General features: G+C 38.7%; 1 protein-coding gene across 4 annotated transcripts in view; it reads right to left on the reverse strand.

Moving 5' to 3' along the window:
- The window catches only part of USP3 (ubiquitin specific peptidase 3), a 215,956-nt gene that overhangs the window by 5,935 nt on the left and 189,720 nt on the right, over nt 1-20,301 (reverse strand). For all 4 annotated transcript variants that reach the window (XM_032621502.1, XM_032621499.1, XM_032621501.1 and 1 more), the window contains one exon: nt 724-842. In XM_032621502.1, the coding sequence (XP_032477393.1) occupies nt 724-842 (119 nt within the window). The remainder of the gene's footprint in view (nt 1-723; nt 843-20,301) is intronic.

Consider the following 20,301-nt stretch of genomic DNA (forward strand, 5'->3'; position numbering starts at 1 on the left):
GAGCTCTTCCACGTGCCACCATGCTGGGCCCCAAACTCCATGAGGACAGAAGCTCCTTTGTTCAGGACTTTGCCCTTTGTATCTCTTCATCTGGTTGTTGATTTGTATCCTTTAACATCCTTTGTCATAAATTGGTAATCTAGTGAGCAAACGGGTTTCCTGCGTTCTGTGAGCTGCTCTAGCAAATTAATAGAACCCAAGGAGGGGGTCATGGGAACCTCTGATTTATAACTAGTCGGTCACAAGGAGGGGTAACAATGTGGACTTGCGACTGGTGTCTGAAATCCAGGGAAAGGGTCACAGGAACCCTCAACCTGTAGTTTGTAGTTGAGAAGCATAATGCACAAAGTAACAACCTGGACTTGTGATTGGTGTCTGATGGGGAGGGTGATCTTGTGGGACTGAGCCCTCACCCTGTGGAATCTGATTCTAACTCTGGGTAGATAGTGTTAGAATTGAGTTCAATTGTAGGACACCCATGGTGTCAGAGAAGTGCTTGTTAGTGGCGTGGTGGGGAAAAAAAAACTCCACACATTGTAAATAGTGATTAGGACATATTTACTTACGAATTCTTAAAGGGTGTATTTAGTTTTACTGAAACCCTTAGAGACCAATGCAGAACAGATTATATAAGTATAAAGTTAGAAAAATAATTTGTCTTCCAGTCAATCATAAGCATTTTTTCCCTCAAAATTGCATTATAATTTGAAACTCAACACTTACCTTGGGTAGTTTCTGAATCCAAAACTTTTTAGTGGACTTTTGTTTCTTCTTGCACTTGTGGCACATATATAACTCTGTCTCATCAAGTTCTTCTAAGTCAGTAAAACTGCGAAGACAATCTAAAACCAAATTGATTTGGGCAGCATTAAAACAGGATGTCTTTAATAGAGGCAGTGTACTGTAGGAAGAAAAGACTATGAACTTCGAAGCTGAACAACTCAGGTTCAAATCTCAGCTTTATTAGCTATATGACCTTAGAAGAGTCAGCCTTTCTCAGTTGCAAAATGGAGACCAAAAAAAAAGTCTACATTGAAGGACTGTTGTGAGGAAGAGAAATAACATGTATAATGTGCCTGGCATCATGTCTAATAATCTGATGATCAATTCATGACGGATGGTATTACTGTAGTTGGGTTTACCATTATTAGTAAAAGAATTAATCTGGATAATTCTGATAAAAATGGTTCCCTAATGAAATCAAGGTTCAAAGAGCAATTTTCTCTCAGTATCTTACATAACAAAGGACAAAGCCCCAAGATCATAAAAATGTCAAGTTTACCTCAAACATTTTCAGTCATAACTTAATAAACATACATTACAGAAGGCTGCATTACTGACCTTCCTATTATATATCTCCAGTGAATCCTTTGCTTCAAACACTACTCAGAATCCCCTAGATAAACCACAGCTATATTTTTTTCTTTTAAAGATTTAACTGTGTAATCTGGGATTTGGTAAACTTTGGCCCCAAGCTAAATCCAGCCACCTGGTTTTGTAAATAAAGTTTGGAACCCACTCATTTATATACTCTGTGGCCGCTTTTACACTACAACAGCAGAACTGAGTAGCTGTGACGTAGACCTTATTTGCTGTAAAGCCTAAAAACATGACCATCTGGCCCGTTATAGAAACAGTTTGCCAAAGCTTGGCAAAATTAGTGATATATTCAGAAGTCCATGTATCAATAAAATGTATGTATTGTTCTGTGAGGATAAATATATTATTTTTTTAGAGAAATATGAATGCCTATGTACTCACCACTCCAGTAAGGAAATGGACTCTAGTACTTGAGAAGCCAGAGTTTATGTGAATGGCATCCCCTAGAGTTGTTCAGGGGGCAGCCTACGTGGCAGCCCTGTTAAGAGCTTCCTGAGTGCCTCATCCCAGTCAACCCTCCCCCAACCCCAGAAGTAGTCATTATCCTGACCTCCGTTTAATCATTTCTTGGCTTGTCTTTATGTTCCATATATATGTATTTATGCATCTTTAAACAATATACTGTTTGGTTTGAGAAGTCGGGTTGCAAGCACAGACCTAGCGTATAAGGAAAGGCAACACTCGCTGTGCTCAGAGTCTTCAAGTCATAGTCAGCCTTGGCACTAGAGAGGGTGTGAGAAAGAGCCCGTTCAGGGGAGTTAGTGGGGCAAGGTCTAGCAGGGATTAGGTGTGGGCCGGGTTCTACACAGGCCAGCATGCAGCCAGAGGCCCATGTACTCTTCTTTTTTTAAGCATACTTTATAAAGCATAACATATTATATTAGCTTCAGTTGTATAATATAATGATTCAGTATTTGTATATATTGTAAAATCACAATAAATCTGGTTACCTTTAGTCACCATATATGTTTCAAGTTTTTTTCTTCTGATGAGAACTTTTAAGATTTACCCTCTTAGTGACTTCCAAATATGCAATACAGTATAAACTACAGTTAGCATGCTATACATTATATCCCTGTGACTTTATAAGTGCAAGTTTGTACCTTTTGACCCATTTTACCCACCCTCCACCCCGATTCTGGCACCCATCAATCTGTTCTCTTTATCTATGAGCTTGTTTTTTAGATTCCATACATAAGTGAGATCATATGGTATTTGTCTTTCTCTGTCTGACTTATTTCACTTAGCACAATGCCCTCAAGATACATCCATGTTGTCCCAAATGGCAAGATTTCATTCTTTTTCTTTTTTTTTTTTTTTTTGGCTCCGTTCGGTCTTCATTGCTGCACGCGGGCTTTTCTCTAGTTGTGGCGAGCGGGGGCTACTCTTCGTTGTGGTGCGCGGGTTTCTCGTTGTGGCAGCTTCTCTTGTGGAGCATGGGCTCTAGGCACGCAGGCTTCAGTAGTTGCAGCACGTGGGCTCAGTAGTTGTGGCTCTCAGGCTCTAGAGCACAGGCTCAGTAGTTGTGGTACATGGGCTTAGCTGCTTCGCGGCATGTGGGAATCTTCCCAGACCAGGGATCGAACCCGTGTCCCCTATGTTGGCAGGCGGATTCATAACCACTGCACCACCAGGGAAGTTCCAAGATTTCATTCTTTCTCAAGGCTGAATTATATTCCATTGTGCATGTGTGTGTGTGCGTGAGTGTGTGTGTGTGTGTGTGTGTACATTTTCTTTACCCATTCACCCATCAGTGGACACTTAGGTTGTTTTCATATCTCGGCTATTTGTAAATAATGCTGCAATGAACATGAGGGTGCATATATCTTTTGAAATTAGTGTTTTTGTTTTCTTTGGATAAATACCCAGAAGTGGAATTGCTGGATCACATGGCAGTTCTATTTTTAATTTTTTGAGGAACCTCCATACTGTTTTCCATAGTGGCTGCACCAATTTACAACCCCCACTAACAGTGTATGAGGGTTCCCTTTTCTCTACATCCTCCTCAACACTTGTTATTTGTTGTCTTCTTGATGACAGCCATTCTTACAGGTGTGAGGTGGTATTTCACTGTGGGTTTGATTTTTATTTCCCTGATAATGATGTTGAGCATCTTTTCATATACCTGTTGGCCCTCTGTATGTCTTCTTTGGAAAAATGTCTATTCAGGTCTTCTGCCCATTCCTTCAGCTGACTTTCTAAAAATTTATTATTTATTTATTTTTGGCTGCATTGGGTCTTCGTTGCTGTGTGCAGGCTTTCTCTAGTTGCGGCGAGCAGGATCTACTCTTCATTGTGGTGAGTGGGCTTCTCATTGCGGTGTCTTCTCTTGTTGCAGTTGCAGAGCACAGGCTATAGGTGCACGGGCTTCAGTAGTTGTGGCACGTGGGCTCAGCAGTTGTGGCTCATGGGCTGTAGAGCGCAGGCTCAGTAGTTGTGGTGCACGGGCTTAGCTGCTTTGTGGCATGTGCGTCCTTCCCGGACCAGGGCTCAAACCCGTGTCCCCTGCATTGGCAGGTGGATTCTTAACCACTGCACCACCAGGGAAGCCCCCTTCAGCTGACTCCTGAACAATGCAGGTTTAAACTATGCAGGTCCACTCATACAGATATTTTCTAGTAGTAAATACTACAGTACTACATGGTCTGTGGTTGGTTGAATCCATGGATGCAGAAGAACTGTGGACATGAAGGGCTGACTATAAATTATACGTGGACTAACCCCCTCATTGCTCAAGGGTCGACTGCAATCAGATTGTTTTTTTCTGCTATTGAGTTGTGCAAGTGTTTTATACATTTTGGATATTAACCCCTTATCAGATATATGATGCAAATTCAGTAGGTTACTTTTTCATTTTGTTGATGATTTCCTTTGCTGTGCAGAAGCTTTTTAGTTTAATGTAGTCCCACTTGTTTTTGTTGCCTTTGCTTATGGAGTCAGATCCAGAAAATCATCACCAAGACTGAGGTCAAGGAACTTACTGTGTATGTTTTCTTCTAGGGGTTTTAGGGTTTCAGGTCTTACATTCAATTCTTTAATCCATTTTGAGTTAAGTTCTGTGTAAGATAGTGGTCCAGTTTCATTCTTTTACATATGGCTGTCTGGTTTTCCAAACACCATCTATTGAAGAGACGGTCCTTTCCCCATTGCATATTCTTGGCTCCTTTGTCATAAATTAACTGACCATGTATGCATGGTTTATTTCTGGGTTTTCTATTCTGTTCCATTGATCTATGTGTCTGTGTTTGTGCCAATACCGTACTGTTTTGATGACTTTGTAGTATAGTTTGAAATCAGGAAGCATAATACCTCCAGCTTTGTTCTTTTTTTCTCTGGATTGCTTTGGCTATTCGGGGTCATTTGTGATTCCATACAAATTTTAGAATTATTTGTTCTAGTTCTGTGAATAATGACATCGGTATTTTCGTAGGAATTGTACTGAATCTGTAGATTGTCTTGGGTATTATGGTCACTTTAACCATTGATTCTTCCAATCTGTGAGCACAGTATTTCTATATCTTTCCCTCTGTTCGTGTCACCTTCAATTTCTTTTATCACTGTCTTGTAGTTTTCCAAGTACACGTCTTTTATTTTAATTAATTTTTATTGGAGTATGGTTGCTTTACAATGTTGTGTTAGCCTCCACTGCACAACAAAATGAATCAGCCATACACATGCAGATATCCCCTCCCTTTTGGACTTCCCTCCCATTTAGGTTACCACAGTGCATTAGGTAGAGTTCCCTGTGCTATACAGTATGTCTATTTTATAGATAATATCAATGATGTATATGCAAGTACACGTCTTTTACATCCTTGGTTGGATTTATTTCTAAGTATTTTAGTCTTTTTGATGTGGTTGTAAATGGTATTGTTTTCTTAATTTCTCTTTCTGATAGCTCATTGTTAACATATAGAAATGCAACAGGTTTTTGTACGTTGATTCTGTATCCTGCAACTTTACTGAATTTGTTTAATTCTAACAGTTTTTTGGTGGAGTCTTTGGCATTTTCTATATATAATATGTCATCTGCAAATGGTGACAGTTTCACATCTTCCTTTCTAGTTTGAATGCCCTTATTTCTTTTTCTTGCCTAACTGCTCTGGCTAGGTCTTCCAATACTATGTTGAATAAAAGTGACATAAGTGGGCATTCTTGTCTTGTTCCTGATATTAGAAGAAAAGATTTCAGCTTTTCACCATTGAGTATGATGTTAGCTGTGGACCTGACATATATGGCCTTTATTATGTTGAGGTGTATTCCCTCTATACCCACTTTGAGAGTTTTTAGCATAAATGGATGATGAATTTTCTCAAATCTTTTTCTGCATGTATAGACATGATCATATGATTTTTATCCTTCATTTTTGTAAATGTGGTATAACACATTGATCGACTTTGCAGAGGCTGAACCATTGTTGTATCCCTGAAATAAATCCTACTTGATCATTGGTATATGATCCTTTTAATGTATTGTTGAATTGGGTGTGCTAGTATTTTTTTGAGGTTTTCTGTGTTTATGTTCATCAGTGATACTGGCCTGTAACTTTCTTTTTTTGTGGTGTCCTTGTCTGACTTTGGTATCAGGTAATGCTGGCCTTATGAGTTTGGAAGTGTTCCCTCCTCTTCTGTTTATTGGAAGAGTTTGAGAAGGATTGTATTCTTCTTTGAATGTTTGGTTGCATTCACCAGTGAAGCTGTCTGGTCCTGGACTACTGTTTGTTGGGAGGCTTTGATTACTGGTTCAACTTCCTTACTAGTAATCAGTCTGTTCACATCTCCTGTTTCTTCATGATTCAGTCTTGGTAGGTTGCATGTTTCTAGGAATTTATCCATATCTTCTATATTGTCCAATTTGTTGGCATGTAATTGTTCCTAGTGGTTTCTTATGATCCTCCTTTGTATATCTGTGGTTATCAGTTGTAATGTCTCCTCTTTCATTTCTGATTTTATCTATTTGAGTCCTTTTTTTAAATAGTTTTTAATACGTGTTTTTACTTATTTATTTGGCCATGCCACGTGGCATGTGGGATCTTAGTTCCCCAACCAGGGATTGAACCATGCCCCCTGCAGTGGAAGCACAAAATCCCAACCACTGGACTGCCAGGGAATTCCCAGTCCTCTCTTTTTTATTTGGTAAATCATAGCAAAAGGTTTGGCAACTTAGTTTATCTTTTCAGAGAATCAGCTCTTAGATTTATTGATCTTTTCTGTTGTCTTTTTTGTCTCTAATTCATTTATTTCTGCTCTGATCTTTGTTATTTCCTTCCTTTTAGTAACTTTGGATATCATTTGTTATTTTTCTAGTTCCTTGAGCTGTAAAGTTAGGTTCTTTATTCGAGATTTTTCTTGAGGTAAGCATTTATTGCTGTGAAGTTCCCTCTTACAACTGCCTTTGCTGTGTCGCATAAGTTTGGTATGTTTTATTTCCCTTTACATTTGTCTGAAGGTACTGTTTGATTTCTCTTTTGATTTCTTCTTTGACCTACTGGTTGTTCAGGAGCAAGTTGTTTTCATCTCCACATGTTTGTCATTTTTCTAATTTTCTTCTTGTAGTTGACTTCTACTTTCATACCATCATGGCTGGGAAAGATGTTTGATATGATTTCAGTTTTCTTAAATTTATGAAGACTTGTTTTGGGAATTCCCTAGTGGTCCAGTGGTTAGGACTCCATGCTTTCACTGCCAAGGACCCAGATTCAATCACTTGTTTTGTGGCCTTACATATGATCTACCTAGGGAATATTCCATGTGCACTTGAGAAGAATGTGTATTCTGTTGCTTTGGTATGGAATGTTGTGTATATATATGTTAAGTCTGTCTGATCTAATGTGTCATTTAAGGCCAGTGTTTCCTTATGGATTTTCTGCCTGGATGATCTATGCATTGATGTAATTGGGCATTAAAGTCCCCACTATTTATTGTATTGCTGTCTATTTCTCACTTTAAGTCGGTTAATATTTGCTTTATATAGTTAGGTGCTCCTATATTGGGTGCCTAAATATTTACAAACATTACATCCTCTTGTTGTATTGACCCCTTTATCATTATATAATGCCCATCTTTGTGTCTTATTACAGTCTTTGTTTTAAAATCCGTTTTGTCTGACATACCTATCCTAAGTTTGTTTTGGTTTCCATTTGCATGGAATATATTTTTCCATCCCTCTACTTTCACTCTGTGTGTCCTTATATCTGTAGTGAGTCTCTTGTAGGCAGCATATAGATGCGTCTTATTTTTTTAACCCATTCAGCTGCTCTGTCTCTTGACTGGAGAATTTAGTCCATTTAAAGTAATTATTGATAGGTATGTACCTACTGCCATTTTGTTAATTGTTTTCTGGCTGTTTTGTAGTTCCTCTCTGTTCCTTTCTTCTCTTGCTCTCTTCCTTTGTGGTTTGATGACTTTCTTTAGTGGTACGCTTAAATTCCTTTCTCATTATCTTTTGTGTATTTACTGTAGGTTTTTACTTTGTGGTTACCATGAGGCTTACATAATATATTTTAGACTTAAAACTTATAACAGTCTATTTTAAGTTGATAACAAGTTCAAACGCATTCTAAAGCTCCATTTCCTCCTGCCCACATTTATGGTTTTGATATCACATCTTTTTGTAACATCTTTATTAGAGTATAATTAATGTCACATCTTTTTATCTTGTGTATCTCTTAACTAATTATTGTATATTTTACTACTTCTGTCTTTTAACCTTCATACTAGCTTTCTAACTGATTAATCCACTACCTTTACTATATATATTTACCTTTCATGGTAAAATTTATACTTTATGTTTTTGTTACTAATTAGTGCCATTTATTTTCAGCTTAAAGAAGTCTAACACTTCTTGTAAGGTCAGTTTAGTGGTGATGAACTCCTTTGGCTTTTGCCTGTCTGGAAAACTATCTCTTCTTCAATTCTGAATGATAAATTCGCCAGGTAGAATATTCCTGTTGGAAATTCTTTTCTTTCAGCACTTTGAATATATTATGCTACTCCCTTCTGGCCTGCAAAGTTTCTGCTGAAAGATTAAGATTCTCTCCTTGTTTTTCACTTTTGACACTTTAATTATGTGTCCTGATGGGGGTTTTCTATCTCTTTGTTGAAGTTCTCACTGTTGTTCTCCTGAGATGGTAAGCATCTTTATGACCATTATTTTGAACTCCTTATCAGGTAAATTACTTATCTCTGTTTAATTAAGGGTTTTTTTCTGAGGTTTTATCTTGTTCTTTCATTTGGAACATAGTCCTCTGTTTCTTCATTTTGCTCGACTCTATGCATTAGATACCACAGCCACCTCTCCCAGTCTTGAAGGAGTGGACTTTGTGTAGGAGATGAACCATATTGCTCAACCATGCCCTAGCTCTTGGTTGTCTCTCAAAGCTGGTGTCGTCCCTCCCACCAGAGTCAAAAAATTGGGGTCCAGACGAGGGTATAAACTCCTTTCTGGGAGATACCAGTGAGCTGTGGCAAGGCAGAGGGCGAGTGCAAAGATGACCTCCCTGGCCTGTGTTGCCTGAGAGTACCTCTATAAGCCCCTAGGTGTGTGCCAAACCAGAAGCCTGCCTCTCAGGCCAAAGCTCCAGGATAAGTAAATTGGCCTCTTTTACAGGAAGACTTGGGGTTTTAGTCTGCTGTCTGTGCAGTGCCCTGGAGGTGGTAGCCTACCAAGCACTATCTTCAATGGTTAGAGTCCTGTGGGACCCAGGAACACAAGTACCTCCCCCGTGGCCTCCAGAGACAGGCAGTCAAGGGGCGTCCCATGGGCTGCAGTCACAAAAAATGGGGCACCAGACATGTCTAAGAGCTCCCTTTCAGGATATAATGGAACTGTGGAGCATGGCAGAAGGAGAGGACAGCACCCATCCTCCAGGTTCTCTGGAAAGGATTATAGTCAGCCCTTAGGTGTGTGTCTAATTAGAAGCCTACCCCTCGGGCTTCCCTGGTGGCGCAGTGGTTGAGAGTCCGCCTGCCGATGTGGGGGACATGGGTTCGTGCCCTGGTCTGGGAGGATCCCACGTGCCGCGGAGCGGCTGGGCCCGTGAGCCATGGCCGCTGAGCCTGCGCGTCCGGAGCCTGTGCTCTGCAACGGGAGAGGCCACAGCAGTGAGAGGCCCGCGTACCGCAAAAAAAAAAAAAAAAAAAGAAGCCTACCCCTCAGGCTGCAGCTATGATGATAAGCATATAGGCCTCTTTAAGAGAAAGGCTGAGCTCCTAAGTCTGTTGCTTCTTGCTGTGCCTGGAGAGTGATAGCTGTTTAAGAGCTCTTTCTCCATTGGTTACAGTCCTCTGGGACCTATGAGCATAAGCCCTGCTGGCCACCACAGCCAGGTGACATAAAGATGTCCCCTGACAACAGCTACAAAAATCCGAGTGCCAGACAAGGGTATAAGCTCCTTTCTGGAAGATACTGGTGAGCTAGAGCAAGGCTTTAGCCTTGCTAGAACACAAAGGTTGCATCTGCTGGCCTCCACTCCCTGAGAGCAACTCTGTAGGCCCCTAGAACTGCGCCAGACCAGAAGCCTGCCCCTCAGGCCAAAGCTCCTGGACAAGCAAAGCCTCAGAAAGACTGGGTATGTCTGTCTGTTTTCTATGCAATGCTGTGGGGATGGCAGTCTGCCAAGAACTGTCTCTCCATTGTTATAGTCTCATGGGATGCAGGAATGAATGTAAGCCCCTCTGGCCTCCAGAACCAGGTGATAAAGGGGCATCCCCTGACGGGAGCTGCCAAAACTGGGGCACCGGATGCATGTGAAAGTTCCCTTCCAGGAGATGTTGGTGCTCTCAAGGATGGCAGAGGAGAGCCTGAAGATGGTGCCTGCTGTCTGGGGCAAAACAGAAAAGTAGTGTAAAGATGGCACCAACCCAAAGCAGAACACACACACACACACACACACAAAACGCGGCACCTGCAGGTTTTACCAAGGCAAAGGGAGAGCATGAAGATGGCACCCACCAGCCTCCATCCCTGGAGTGTATCTCAGCCGGCCCCTGCCCCTCAGGCTGATGCTTTAAGGTCAGCAAATAAGCCTCACATAAAGTCTCGGTGCTTTTCAAAGGTCTGCTTCTGCATGGGCCCCTAAAGTGAGTGAGCACAAGCCCTTTAAGAGCCATTTCTAAGTCTCGTGGGTCTGGTGGATGCAAGCCCTGCTGGTTTTCAAAGCTGTTTTGAGGCCTCACTTCTCAAGTGCAGGTCTTAAAAGGTGGGGTGCCTAGTGAAGGGAGAAGCTCTGGGTTTTGAGTTCCCTCCCTATGTGGGTTGCTGCCCTGGGTGTGGGCTTATGGTGAGATTGTGTCTCAGCCTCTCCTACCCACTACAATGTGGTTCCCTTCTTACTTGCCCAATGTGCAGGAGTCGCCGTTAGTTTTTAGGGTTTTTTTCAGAGCAAATTGTTCCATACATAGCTGTAGATTTGGTGTGTCCATGGAAGGAGTTAAGCTCAGAATCTTCCTGTGTCACTGTCTTGAGCTGGAATCCCCATGCATCCTTTTTTTTCTTCTTCTTTTTTTAATTGAAGTATAGTCGATTTGCAATATTGTGTTAATTTCTGCTGTACAGCAAAGTGATTCAGTTATATGTATATATACATTCTTTTTACATTCTCTTCCATTATGGTTTATCATAGGATATTGAATATAGTTCTCTGTGCTGTACAGTAGGACCTTATTATTTATCCATTCTATATATAAAAGGTTACATCTGCTGACCCCAACCTCCCAATCCATCCCTCCCCCAACCCTCTCCCCCTTGGGGAGAACCCCAAGTCTGTTCTCTATGTCCGTGAGTCTGTTTCTGTTTTGCAGATAGGTTCATTTGTGTCATATTTTAGATTCCATTTGTGTCATATTTTAGATTCCACATATAAGTGATATCTTATGGTATTTGTCATTCTCTTTCTGACTTCATTAAATATGATAGTCTCTAGTTGCATCCATGTTGCTGCAAATGGCATTCTTTTGTTCTTTTCTATGGCTGGGTACTATTCCATTGTGTATATGTACCACATCTTTCTTATCTATTCATCTGTCGATGGACATTTAGGTTGTTTCCACATCTTGGCTATTGTGAGCAGTGCTGCCATAGGGGTGCATGTATCTTCTTGGATTAGAGTTTGTATGGATATACGCTCAGGAGCGGGATTGCTAGGTCATATGGCAACTCTATTTTTAGTTTTTTAAGAAACCTTCATACTGTCCTCCATAGTGGCTGCACCAACTTACATTCCCCCCACCAGTGTGGGAGATTTCCCTTTTCTCCACACCCTCTCCACTATTTGTTATTTGTACAGTTTTTAGTGATGGCCATTCTGATGGGTGTGACGTGGTACCTCATTGTAGTTTTGATTTGCATTTCTCTAATAATTAGTGATGTTGAGCATCTTTTCATGTGCCTATTGGCCATTTGTATTTCTTCTGTGGAGAAATGTCTATTTAGGTCTTCTGCCCATTTTTCAATTGGGTTGTTTTTTTGTTGTTGAGTTGTATGTACTGTCTGTATATTTTGGAAATTAATCCCTTGTTGGTTGCATTGTTTGCAAATATTTTCTTCCATTATGTAGATTGTCTTTTTGTTTTGTTTATGGTTTATTTTGCTGTGCAAAAGCTTGTAAGTTTGATTAGGTCCCATTTGTTTATTTTTGTTTTTATTTCTATTGTCTTGGGAGACTGAACTAAAAGATCATTGGTACAATTCCCTGCAGGTGTTCTTGACTATACCTTTGCTCCCTGATCCCAATACCTGGAATGTACATCCCACAACTGCCTCTCCTCAACTCAACTTTTCACGTTTTGGTTTTTCTTTTTGAGCCTTTCCCAACCTCCAGGGGAAGTGACCCTTCCCTCTTAACCCTGTCCTAATAGATTTCGTTAATACTACATTGCCAACTTGCTATTTTATCTCAAGGATGGTTCCTCCTTTTATTTCCTGAAGCAAGTAACAAATATTAAACTTAGAGTGATGCTGCCCTTAGGGACCTCCGAAGTTACACATCTCTAGCTACAAGAGCACTGACTATACCACAGACTGGCTTGTACTATGAATCCCTTTAGATTGATCACTATGGTCCTGTAATCTCTGAAGCTGAAATTATAAGAACTTCCATAAGCAAGTATTTGTTGCATTGTGTGAAAAGCTGTAACCTTGCAGGGAGGAGGGGGAGGTGGGGAATGGGATTATACATAGGAAGGAAAAATATAATTTTCCACATTTAAGAATCAGCATGTAAACACTCAAACTAGGAAAAGAAGGCAACTTTTTTAATATGATAAAGGTCATGTATGAAAAATTCAAAGCAACCATCATACTGAATGGTGAAAGATTGAAAGCTTTTCCCCTAAGATTAGGAACAAGACAAAGATGCCTTTCCCACTTCTGTTCAACATAGTATTGGCAATTTTAGCCAGAGCAAATAGGCAAGAAAAAGAAAAGGCATTAAAACTGAAAGGAAAAAGTAAAATTATCTGTTTGCAGATAATACGATCTTTTATGTGGAAAACTCCTAAAAATAAAAAACCAAACTGCTAGAGCTAATATACCAATTTGGTAAAGTTACAGGATACAGAATCAACACCAAAAATCCATTGTTTTTGTACACTAACAATGAACAACCCCAAAATAAGACAATCTCATTTACAATAGCATTTTTAAAAGGAATAAAATACTCAGTAAAACATTTAACCAAGAAGACAAAAGATTTGTACTGAAAACTACAAAACACTGCTGAAAGAAATTTTATAAAGACCTAAATAAATGGAAAGACATCCCACATTTATGGATTGGAAGACTTGATATTGTTAACATGACAATACCACCGCTAGAAGTACAAAGATTCAATGCAATTTCTGTAGTAGTCCCAGTGGCATTTTTTGCAGAAACAGAAAAGCCCATTCTAAAATTCATATGGAATCTCAAAGAATCCCAAATAGCCAAAACAATCCGAAAAAGCAGAACAAAGTTGCAGGACTCACACTTTTCTGATTTCAAAACTTACTACAAAGTCATAGTGTAGTACTGACATAAAGTTTCAGGGTTCTTTCAGAGGAAATTGTTCCATACGTAGCTGTAGTAGTGACATAAAGTGAAAGAGAATAGAGAGTCCAGAAGTAAACCCTCAAATATATGGGCAATAGAATTTTGACAAGAGCAACAGGATCATTCAATGGGGAAATGACAGTCTTTTCAACAAATGGTGCTAGGGAAACTGGATATCCACATGCAAAAGAATGAAGTTAGACCCTTACCTAATACCATATACAAAAATTAATTCAAAACTCTTAGAAGAAAATATAAGGGAAAAGCTTCATGACTTTGGATTTGACAATGATTTCTTTGATATGATACCAAATGCAGGAGCAACAAAAGAAAAATTAGATAAACTGGACTTTGTCAAAATTAAAAACTTTTGTGTATCAAAGGACACTAACAACAGAGGGAAAAGACTAACCACAGAATGGGAGAAAAAAATTTGCAAATCATGTCTCCAGTAAGGGATTAATAGATAAAATATATTAAAAACTCCTACAACTCAACAACAACAAAAATAAACCACTTGATTCAAAAATAGGCAAAGGACTTAGACATTTCCCCAGAGAAGACAAACAAATGGCCCAATAAGCACATCATTCAACATCATTAATGATTAGTAAAATGCAGTTTAAAACCACAATGAGATACCACTTCACACTCATTATGATGGCTATTATTTTAAAAAAACTGAAAAATAACAGGTATTAGCTAGAATATGGAGAAATTAGAATCCTCATGCATTGCTGGTGGGAATGTAAAACGCTGTAGCCACTGTGGAAAACAGTTTGGCAGTACCTCAAAAAGTTAAAGAATTACCACATGATCTAGCAATTCCACTCCTAGGTATACACTCTGAAGAATTGAAAGCAGGGACTCAAACAGATATTTGTACACTTACGTTTGCAGCAACATTCTTCATAATAGCCAAAAGGTAAAAGCAACCCAAAGTTACATCAACAGATTAATGGATAAACAAAATGTGGTATATATGTACAATGGAATATTATTCAGTCTTAAAAAGGCAGGCAATTCTGATACATGCCATAGTATGGATGAACCTTGAAAACGTTATGCTAAATGAAATATGCCAGTCACAGAAGGATAACAGTATGATTCATTGAATGTAGAATAGAGGTGCCAGGGCTAGGGAAAGAGGAATGGGGAATTACTGTTTAATTGGTACATTTTCTGTTTTGGATGATTTCTAAAGTTCTAGAAATAGTGGCGATGGTTGCATAACATTGTGAGTTTACTGAATGCTGCTGAATTGTACACTTAAATTATTAACATGGTAAATTTTACATATATTTTACCAGCATAAACAAACTTTTTTTTTTTTTAATTAAGTGAAAATCAGTATCTGCCTGAAGCTTTCATAAACAAAGAGAGTAGGCAAGAATGTTGACTCTGAGATGCTTGGTCACTCAGCTTCTCCGTCCCATTAACCAGGTGGTGGTATGATTTGCTAGCAAGACATCCATTCCCCAAGTCTCCCCAGCCACATAACACTGAGAAGCAGAAACAACTCGATGGTGGGGAAGCATCTTTTTCCTATATTTAACCTGCACTGAACCACTTTCCTGTGTATGGAAGCATGCAGTCATTCAGACGGGGTTACTAATGAGTTACACTAAGGTGGCATTGTGAAAGTCTCTGTTGATAATTACTTAGACCCTCTAATTTCAGGAATATGATACCCTTACAAATGTTGAGACTATTGAAAGAATATATCAACATTTCACAGCGACTCGGCTGCATTTTTGAGACCAAAATGTAAAATGCCCAGAAGTACTGGAGTGCTCTCTGGTTTCTTCTCCCTGCTAAGACACGGGTGGGCGCCTCTGCGGCCGCCCTGCAGGTCTCCCTCCGTGGGGAGGCCCCGCCCACTTTCCACACACAGGCCTAGAGCCACATCATCTGGCCTTGGCCCTGCATCATCCTGCTCCTTTTCTGAAAACAAAGCCCCTCCCTCTAGGAACCGTCCAGTCCTTTTCTTCGCCCCAACACAGTTTCACCTTCCTCCAGCATCTTTTTGCTTTCCAACATCGTCTTCCTTTGTATTTTTCTTCCTCCCTGACTTTTTGAGAGGCTTAAACTTACGGGGTGACCACCAAGTAAGCGGTCCCACAACTGACTTATGTACAACATAGTGCAGAGTTGCCTCCTTTTCATGTGAGGCCGTACATGATAAACCAAAATGGAACAGAAGCCATGAAAAGCCCATCAGACGCTTCACACGCAAGCAATACAAGCTGAGCCTAGTTTTTCCAACACTCAGTTTTAAAAACGGTGGCCCCAGCTGCCTCTCGGAGCCCTCTCTCTCTCTCTCTCTGTTCTCCCACCTCTCCCTGGCACTGCCACAGGCAAAGGAAGCCCACACCTGGGGCTGTCCCCAGACAATGACAGGCCAGAAAACTGCCGTGCCAAGGGCAGCCTCTAGGGAGTAGTTTCAGTGAAGAAACGACATTATAAATCCTTGCTGGATTTGTAGAGAACTACCCCCACTGCCACAATCACCTCCCTAAGGGTTTAAAAAAGCTTCTTTAGTTCTCCTGAAAAGTTAAGGCCTATTTGTAATGGCTTCTATGGGTTAAAAAAATAACTCACACCAATTCTAAAGTTCCAACTGCTGCCTTTTTATAAAGCAGCTTTTAAAGGAGTTTTTAAGTTAAAATATCCTTAACCATGGTATTTCTGGAAATAAGCTTAGAAGGGATGTTTCTTTTCCTCTTTGTGCTCTTTTGAATTGTCCCCAAATTCTACAGTAAACATGCAAAGAATTTTGCTTCTTTGTTTGAAACATATGCACACAAACATTTCTTTCAAAGGAGGACTGCCTAGATACAGCATCTCCTTGACATTCACAGATTTGACAACTGCCATCTTAACTATCTGAAAAGTCTGAATGGCCCCGAAGTGCACTACAGTGTAATATTCTGCAGCAGCATGAACATGAATCTCACCTCAGAGCTCACATGTAGAAGTGAGCCACATGGCCGGTGACCAGTCTACTAGGCACCCATCACTCACACCTCAGCCAAGTTTTGTTGTTCTCTACTTACCTTCATTAAGGATCTGAGAAAACAGCTTAACGTTTTCATTTGTACTTTACTGCATTTCATGAGGGAAAAATATATGTGTGTGTTTGTGTGTGTGTATATATATATATATATATATATATATATATATGCCATATATATGTGTATGTGTGTGTGTGTGTGTGTGTGTGTGTGTATGCATGCCAAGGTGGCTTCTAAGACTCCTAAGATTCTTGAAGGTTTCAGGGCATATATATTTCATAAATGTCAGTCTAACGCATTACATCAACAGCATGCTATAGAGAGCAGGGAATAACACTGATTTGTTGAAGTTACTAGATCACTTTATACACTATATAAATTAAACAAAGCAGTAATTGGGAAGTATGCATAAATAATCCACATTTTGTTTTACTCCCCCAAAACAAATATGTAAAGGTATACATTAAGTTAAAAAACTCAAATATAAAAGAGATGAAAAATTGTCCCGGTTCCATTTCTTTCTGAATCCCACTACCCACTAAGAGAGTCACTGTGAACAGGTGTACACTGCTCAAGAATTTTAATGCACGTATTTTTTAATATTATATAAATGGAAGAATTCATGGAATAATTCTCTATATATACTTCCATGGATAGTGTTTGACTCTACAGTATTTTGTGGCTTTCTTTCTGGGGCCTAGCTGTTGATCAGTTTTATCTTTCTTAAATGTTACATAGCACAGTGTATTAAACCAATGCCCTGCTGGTGGACATATATGTTATTTCTGATTTTTTGCAATAGCAATGTTTCCATGAATATGTTTTACATATGTTACTGTCCACATTCACAAATGAAATTACTATGTCTAAAAAAAAAGCCCATTAAAAATGGTGATCACTACCCTCCGAAAACAACTGTACCAATTCATACTCCTAACAGCAATATATGAGAGTGCCCACCTTACGGAACTTTCACTAACAATGTATATTATCTGTCTTTATCATCTTGACTAATTTTGCTTTACTTATACTTTCTCGAATATAAATGAGACTTAGTATTTTTCCAGATGTTAAATTGACCATGTGCATTTCTTTCTTATTCATGTATTTTGCCCAAGTACTTTTTTTCATATGTTACAAATATTAGTTTCAAGTTTATCATCTTTTCTACTTTGTTTATGGCATCTTTTACCATTATACAGTTAAATTTATGAATTTCTAGCCTTCATGATATACTTACAAAGCTCTCTCCTATAACACGATCAAAAAGATGTTTTACTATAATGCCCTTGTGGTTTTATTTTTCACACTAAATCTTGAAGTCTCAAATTAATCTGGCAAAACATGAGTTAGGAATGAAATTAATGATTCCCACATAAATTTTCATTTACACTAATACAACCTATTGACTAATTTCTTATTTTCTCCACTAATTTCAAGTATCTCCTTTGCCATTTAGTAAATTCCCATATACATAGTACTTCCAGGACACTACCTATGTCATCTCTGTCCTGCTCCATTATTTTTGTTTTAAAACTTTTTTAATTCCTCTGAAGAATATCTGCTTACAGAAGAACTTCTGAACTAATTAGAATAAATGTAAGAAGTAATTTGGGGGAAAACTACATCTCTGTCATACTGGGTCTTCGCATCCAAGAATATGACATGGCTCTGTTAATTCTAGCTTTTTCTGTCCTTTTATAAAGTTTTATAATTTCTTCATCTAGGTCTTGCATATTTCTCAATAAATTTATCCTCAAGTACTTTTGAGTTTTTAATACAACTGTGAATAGGATCTTTTGCTATGTATAAGAAAGCAGTTGTTTTTTGCCTATTTTCTATTTGGCCATCTTACTAAGCTTTTTAGCTCCACATTAAGCATTTATTTATCAAATCAATATCTGTGTTTATTTTTTGTTAACTGAGGGCTAGGAAAGCAGGTCTTCTGCGTTCCAGAGATAGCTAAGGCTAAACATTCTTTCATAATTTCCAACTGATTCTCTTGAAATGTTCTAGGTATGTAATAATTTGGTCTTTCCTCTTCACTACTTATTCTTATTTCTTTTCCTTGTCTACTGCCTTGTCCCACAGCAGCAGTCCTCCTGGCTGATTCCTGACTGTAACGGAAAGGCATTAGTGCTTCACTATTAACTGTCATGATCACTGACAGCTTTTGATAGATAATCCTCAACAAGTTAAGAACATGTCTATTCCTATGATAATAGGGCTTTTTTTTTTCTTCTTTTAAATTTAATCAGTCATGAATTCACAATTTTATCAAAACCTATTTGGGCATTTTGATTTTTCTTCTCCCAATAAATTATACTTTCTAATATTAAATCAGTCTTGCATTACTGAAATAAATCCTACTTGATCTCTGTATATTACTGTTTTAGGACTACTGGATTCTATCTGCTAACATTTTATTTAAGATTCTTTAATTTATAGTATTAGTAAGATAAAGCTACATTTTTTTTCCTTTCGGATGGTATCTTTGTTAGGGTTTAGACACGGGGTTATTTTCGCCTCCCATACACCCTTTCAGTTAAATGATTTCAAATGACAGTGGTCTTTCTCACCATCACCTTTCCTTTTTAAATGAAAACTAACCTTAACAATTACAGATCCAAAAAGCACATAAGTAATTCTAGCCAAGTAGATGTCTAAGCATGTAAAAGCAAGACTTATCAGGTAATCACACATCTCCATCCCCATTTAATAAACAAATGTGTATTACTCAACTAAAATTCATCACACTATGGACTGTCCAAGAAAAATGACTGCCCTTAATTGATATTAGTGGTAAACAAAAAGAGAATGAAGCGTTACCACACCCCATCGTATACTTTTTAAAGCTGACGTAAGCTATTTATTTGTTTATTTTTTACTGAAGTGTATTTGATTTACAATACTGTCTGGGTTTCAGGCGCACAGCAAAGTGATTCAGTTATACATATGCATATATCGATTTTTTCAGATTCCTTTCCCTTATAGGTTATTACAAAATATTGAATATAGTTCCCTGTGCTATACAGTAGGACCTTGTTGGTTATCTACTTTATATATAGTAGTGTGTATATGTTAATCCCAAACTCCTATTATAATTTATCCCTTGCCCCGCTTTCCCCTTTGGTAACCTTAAGTTTGTTTTCTATGTCTGTGGGCCTATTTCTGTTTGGTATATAAATTCATTAGTATCTTTTTTTTTAGATTCCACATATAAGCAATATATAGTATTGGTCTTTCTCTGTTGGCTTACTTCACTTAGCATGATAATCTCTAAGTCCATCCATGTTACTGCAAATGACATTATTTTATTTTTTATGGCTGAGTAATATTCTACTGTATATATGTACCACATCTTCTTTATCCATTCCTCTGTTGATGGACATTTAGGTTGCTTCCATGTCCTGGCTATGGTAAATAGTGCTGCAGTGAACATTGGGGTGCATACATCTTTCAAATTATGGTTTTCTCCAGATATATGCCCAGGAGTGGGATTGCTGGTCATATGGTAGTTCTAGTTTTACTTTTTTAAGGAACCTCCATACTGTTGTTCATAATGGTTGTAACCAATTTACATTCCTACCAACAGTGCAAGAGGGTTCCCTTTTCTCCACACTCTCTCCAGCATTTATTGTTTGTAGACTTTTTGATGATGGCCATTCTGACTGGTGTGAGGTGATACCTCATTGTAGTTTTGATTTGCATTTCTCTAATAATTAGAGAATGTAAGCATCTTTTCATGTGCTTTTTGGCCATCTGTCTTCTTTGGAGAAATGTCTGTTTAGATCAGCCCATTTGTTGATTGGGTTGTTTGGTGTTTTTGTTACTGAGCTGCATGAGCTGTTTGTATATTTTGAAGAGTAATCACTTGTCA

The sequence above is a fragment of the Phocoena sinus genome, chromosome 2, assembly GCF_008692025.1.
Source record: "Phocoena sinus isolate mPhoSin1 chromosome 2, mPhoSin1.pri, whole genome shotgun sequence".
NCBI classification, from domain to species: domain Eukaryota; kingdom Metazoa; phylum Chordata; class Mammalia; order Artiodactyla; family Phocoenidae; genus Phocoena; species Phocoena sinus.